Source organism: Populus trichocarpa, chromosome 4 (genome assembly GCF_000002775.5).
Source record: "Populus trichocarpa isolate Nisqually-1 chromosome 4, P.trichocarpa_v4.1, whole genome shotgun sequence".
Classification (NCBI taxonomy): Eukaryota; Viridiplantae; Streptophyta; class Magnoliopsida; order Malpighiales; family Salicaceae; genus Populus; species Populus trichocarpa.
Genome location: NC_037288.2, coordinates 10,418,717 through 10,424,072, shown reverse-complemented (window position 1 = coordinate 10,424,072; position 5,356 = coordinate 10,418,717). Strand labels below are relative to the sequence as shown.

General features: G+C 33.1%; 1 protein-coding gene across 1 annotated transcript; it reads left to right on the top strand.

Moving 5' to 3' along the window:
* The first annotated feature begins 1,599 nt into the window (after positions 1 to 1,599).
* LOC18097672 (rhamnogalacturonan I rhamnosyltransferase 1) lies at positions 1,600 to 5,356 on the top strand. Its single transcript, XM_006384207.3, has 8 exons — positions 1,600 to 2,541; positions 2,928 to 2,995; positions 3,120 to 3,208; positions 3,286 to 3,451; positions 3,570 to 3,859; positions 3,937 to 4,141; positions 4,225 to 4,382; positions 4,710 to 5,356. The coding sequence occupies exons 1-8, from the start codon at positions 2,250 to 2,252 to the stop codon at positions 4,954 to 4,956; spliced, it is 1,515 nt and encodes a 504-aa protein (XP_006384269.1). The 5' UTR covers positions 1,600 to 2,249; the 3' UTR covers positions 4,957 to 5,356.

The following is a 5,356-nucleotide window of genomic DNA, read 5'->3' as shown; positions in this document are numbered from 1 at the left end:
CCTAACATGTACAAATCATGCATCTATACAACAAATTTTGTAGAAAAAAGCTATGAAATAAATAAACACACAAACAAACTACATATACTACACAAAAATGCCAAAACATTAACATAATAAAATGGGTTATAACAAGAAATGGGTAGGTTTGCTTACTTGATGTGGTGAATCTTTTTAAAAAATTGAACCAATACAGTGATACTCACAAACTAAGTGTTAAGGTGACTAAATTGTGATTATAAAAGCTTGATTTGTGACAAAATAAAGCGGGGAAAGATGTTGTTTTCTATATAAAAAAGGAAGAAGAAGGAGAAATGAGGGAGGGGAGGTCATGTGGCAGGTTATAACTTAAATATTACTAATGGATTCCCCAACAGAAATTAGTGACAATAATTTTTTATTGGCAATTTCATTAGAAATATTGACACGTTAGATTTTCCAACGAAATTAACAAGGGAATGCCTAATTTTTTTTTTCATTCTCTAAATTTCATCGATAATTCTCTATGTATTCACTAAAGGATTTTTTCCATCGGTGAACACCAACAGAAACAATGACGTGATGTTTTCTTGGTAAATATTATCGTAATTTATTGATGATATTTTTTTCATTGATATTTCCGTTAATATTTGATAATTTTATAGTAGTGTGCCCTCTTTATTGCATGGGTCAAGCTTTATTTACACCCCCTCTTTATTTTGTATTCCTTCTTATCTTATCTTCTCTTCTACTCTCTTTTTTATTTTACTTTTTAATTATTTTTTTTATCCTTATTCCCTTATCTCTTAGTTGCTTAGAGAGGAGGCCAAAACCTTCTGTTTATTTTGATCTATCTTTCCTTCATTGATTATTTTAACGCTCACCGATCTCTGTATTTTATTGTTTTTTTCTTTGATTTTCTTTTCTTTTCTTTTTCCTTTTTGAAATATCTCAATTTTTAAAAATTCGTTAACATGTATACGACAAGCAAAAGGGTCAAAGTTTAGGAAATGGAGGCAATCTGGCATAATTGATTAATTGCAATGAAAATGCATATTTTTGGGAATTTGTTCGTGAATGAAGGGTAAACTCATTTTTTTTTTCTCATTTTTATATGTCTACTTGAAATTAAAATTAAAATATAAAAATTACAAAAAATATAAAAAAATCCAGGAAATAGCTAAATTAAAAAAAAATTAAAAAAAGATATATTTTTTGAAAAATTTGTATTTTTAAAACATATTTGAAAAATTAAAGATAAAAAAATAGATCATGAATGATATTATCTAAATTTCAAAAAATTGATCCAAAATTGATGTTTTCTGATTTGTTTGTTGAAAAATACTTTCCATAAAAAATGAATTCCATAAAAAATATATTTTTTTTTGCTAAAAATTAAAAATTTTCCTAGCAAAAATACTTATTTTTTAAGTTGACTAGAATCCACTTTTCATCAATTAAATTTCCTAAAATTTATCCAACATAAAAGAAATTTGAAAAATGATTTTCAAGCAATTTGTTGTCAAGATTTTCTTTTCTTAAATAAGAGATTCATAATTGATATTCTAACATAGACAAAATGAATAATAAAGAAAAACAATGGTTTCCACTTTAACGTTGGAGCAGTTAAAACCATCAACACTCACCCTCCTTTTAATTACTGCCCCCTGCCCCTCCCTCTCTCTCTCTGATTTTCCCACTAGTTTCTCTGGCAAATCTCGTCGGAAAATACCAACCACAAAACTCTTCCTCTTTCCATATCTTTCCGTCTCCAAAACCCACATTCTCCTTTTCAAGTTTAACCACACCTCATTGGCGTACCAGTGAGCTTTTTATGAGAGATTGTCAATATTGAGCGCAAACTGGGATCTTTGATTATCAAGATTTCGCAGAAATTCTTGCATCTCATTTCTGGGTTTTCTTTGGATACTGAAGTTATTTGTTTTAGAGTTGTGTAAGCTGACAAAGTTTGGTGTTTTGGAGATTAAAGTAATGAAAGAACATGAAACTGGTGTCTTTGATTATTTTAATTGAAAAAAAGAAGTTTATATAAACAAGGAAGGGTTTAGAGCTTCAAGTTTTTTTTATTATTATTATCTTAATCAAGCTCAAAGAATCTCTTTGTCTCTGTAAGGGTGAGCATTGTCTGACAATTCATTTAGACACAAAAGATCAAGTAGGGAAAGAGAGAGCATCTATTGTGTTAAATCTTAAATTTGACACATATTAAGGGATTGTTAAATTGGGTTTGGTGATATTGGAGGGAAAATATGTTAAAAATGTGGAAGACAGAGGACTCTGGTGAGGAATGGGAGATGAAATTGAAATTATGTGGTGGTGGAAAGTTTAAAAAGTTGAAAACTTCTGTGGTTTCAAGGTCTCCAATGAAGCTATGGATGACAAGGGCAATCACAACTGTATTGTTATGGACTTGTGTGGTTCATTTGATGTCAATGGGAGAGACCTGGGGCCCGAGATTGTTAAAGAGTTGGACATCTTGTTATAGTCATCAAGATGTTGAGTTAATTTCTGTTCCTGCCGAAGTTATTCTTCCTCCAAAGAGTAAGTTCATAATTTCATTAATTTCAGCTTAGTTATAGTTGAGCATTTACATTGGAAAAGGTTGTTGATATTCATTAAAGTAGAGAAAAATCATGTGCTTTGGTTTTGTATATTCTTTGCTTTCATCAATTTGTTCCAGCTATTAATTGGAGATAATTGATTTGATTAGTTATTGTCCTTTCATGTTCATACATTTTTTTTCTGTCTAACATGGATTGATTTGCTGCTCATGACTATAATAAATGTTTCTGTAACATTGCTGATTTGCTCAAGATTTTCAATTTGTTTGTATCGTATATCATTTCTAATTTTGTTATTTTAGTTTTCCTTGAAAAATCTGATTCTTTTCTCTTCTTATTCCTAAGTTTGGTAATTGTTGCTTGCAGGAGTTTATAAGAATAATGGGTATCTCATGGTTTCCTGCAATGGAGGACTGAACCAAATGCGAGCAGCAGTGAGTTGATAGCAACTTAAATCATAAATCATCAATACTGAAATTGCGTTTTGATTATGCATGGCCTATCTAGTTTGCTGCTATAACCATTTGATATATTGTCACTTCTGGACTTGTAATGCAGATATGTGACATGGTCGCTATTGCAAGATATCTAAATGTTACTCTTATAGTCCCAGAGTTGGATAAAACCTCATTTTGGAATGACCCAAGGTAAATTCAGTAGTATAAAGTCTTGAAAACACTCCTACAATTTGTCTGATCAATTCATTCATTTCATTGTGGGGCAGTGAGTTTCAAGACATATTTGATGTTCATCATTTCATCGCTTCCTTGAGGGGTGAGGTTCGAATATTGAAAGAGCTACCGCCTAGGCTCAAAACACGAGTAGAATTGGGATTGTTCTACTCATTACCTCCTGTTAGCTGGTCAAACATTTCTTACTACACCCATCAGGTTGGTACACACTAGAATTATAGAATTGTAAAGTGAGCATTAGCCTTTTCATTTCCCTTTTTATTTTGCTAATGTATTTGGACTAAGGCGACTAATTTTCTAAAGTGTTTGCCAACAGATCCTTCCTCTGCTGCAAAAGTTCAAAGTTGTACATTTGAACAAAACAGATGCTCGCCTTGCTAATAATGGACTTCCTCTTGAGATTCAAAAGTTGCGCTGCCGAGTAAATTTTAACGCTTTCAAGTTTACGTCAAAGATAGAAGAACTGGGTAGAAAGGTTGTTAAGATATTGAGGGAGAAAGGCCCTTTCCTGGTGCTTCATCTCAGATATGAAAGGGACATGCTGGCTTTCTCTGGCTGCACTCATGGTTGCAATGATGAGGAAGTAGAAAAACTGACAAGAATGAGGTAATTTCTCTTTGATACTTTGTTAATATGCTGTTAATGTCAAACACAACTAACTCTCACAAACTTCACTTGGTCAGATATGCTTATCCCTGGTGGAAGGAAAAAGTTATTAATTCTGAAATGAAAAGGAAAGAAGGTTTGTGTCCTTTGACTCCTGAGGAAACTGCCCTTGTGTTAACTGCACTTGGAATTGATCGTAATGTTCAAATTTATATTGCTGCCGGAGAAATATATGGTGGGGAAAGAAGGATGAAGACTTTGATGGAAGCTTTTCCTAATTTGGTGAGTAGGAAAAAGCAGCAACTTCTTCTAACAAATGTATGACGGAATGCCTTAAAATAATCCATCCTTCTAACATGGAACAGGTCAGGAAAGAGGATCTGTTGGAACCATCAGATTTGAAGTTTTTCCAGAACCATTCATCTCAAATGGCAGCACTAGATTATCTGGTGTCCCTAGAGAGTGACATATTTGTTCCTACATATGATGGCAATATGGCTAAAGTTGTTGAAGGTCATCGCAGGTAATTTATTGCTGCCACGTCTAATATAGATTCTCAACTGAACTGAGAGTTATTGCAATATAAAATGAACTAAAATGTCCTAAATTATCTGATGTAACCCTGATACCATGCACAGCATAATTTCCCTCGCCAATACTTCAGGAATAATCTGTAAAAAAGAAGAATGCTATCTGTAACTGAAGGGCTTGTTGATATATAATTTGGAGTTTATAGTTGATAGATTTAGTTTACATTGTACTGTCCATAGTTCCATTAAGAAAAATGAAAGAAGGAAAGAAAACATCAATTGAAGATGATAAGTTTCTCTTGTCTTTTGATGACTTCCAGATTCTTGGGGTTCAAGAAGACTAGTTTGTTGGACAGAAAGCTTCTGGTAGGTTTAATAGATGAATACAACAAAGGGTCATTGAGCTGGGATGAATTCTCCTCCACTGTGAAGGAAACTCATGCTGATCGGATGGGTAGCCCAAAGAGGCGAGTCGTTATACCAGATAAACCAAAGGATGAAGATTATTTTTATGCCAATCCGCAAGAGTGTTTGCAACTGTTAGATGAACCATTGAGAAGTACATGAACCTGGTCATGCTAATAAGATGATCATCCTGAATAATACCCAGTGCCAGTGCATATTTGTCAAAGGAGATGACCTAATATATATTCAATGGAGACTGCAGGCATAAATGGTTCATTTTTTAGGATCGCGCCTCAAGTTGGATTCAGGGAGACTAAGGATTTCATCCGTGAGTTTCTTCAGCAGTCTCACAAGAATATTTATAATGGTTCATTTTTGAATAATCAGATTTTCTATGGGGAACTCTGTCATTGGAGGGCTAATATCCAATTAGCTGGATTGTAAAGAGGAGCTAATACAAAACTTTCCTAGATGGGGAAGGTTTTGGGATGTATAGTCCATCCCACATATTCTTTGTCATAATTTTTTCAGCATGAAATATGCAATAAAGTCTCATTTGTCA

Coding starts and splice junctions, on each gene's coding strand:
- LOC18097672 (XM_006384207.3), top strand. CDS start 2,250: ATGTTAAAAATGTGGAAGACAGAGGACTCTGGTGAGGAATGGGAGATG. Junction 2,542..2,927: donor AGTTATTCTTCCTCCAAAGA/GTAAGTTCATAA, acceptor TGTTGCTTGCAG/GAGTTTATAAGAATAATGGG. Junction 3,452..3,569: donor TTTCTTACTACACCCATCAG/GTTGGTACACAC, acceptor GTTTGCCAACAG/ATCCTTCCTCTGCTGCAAAA.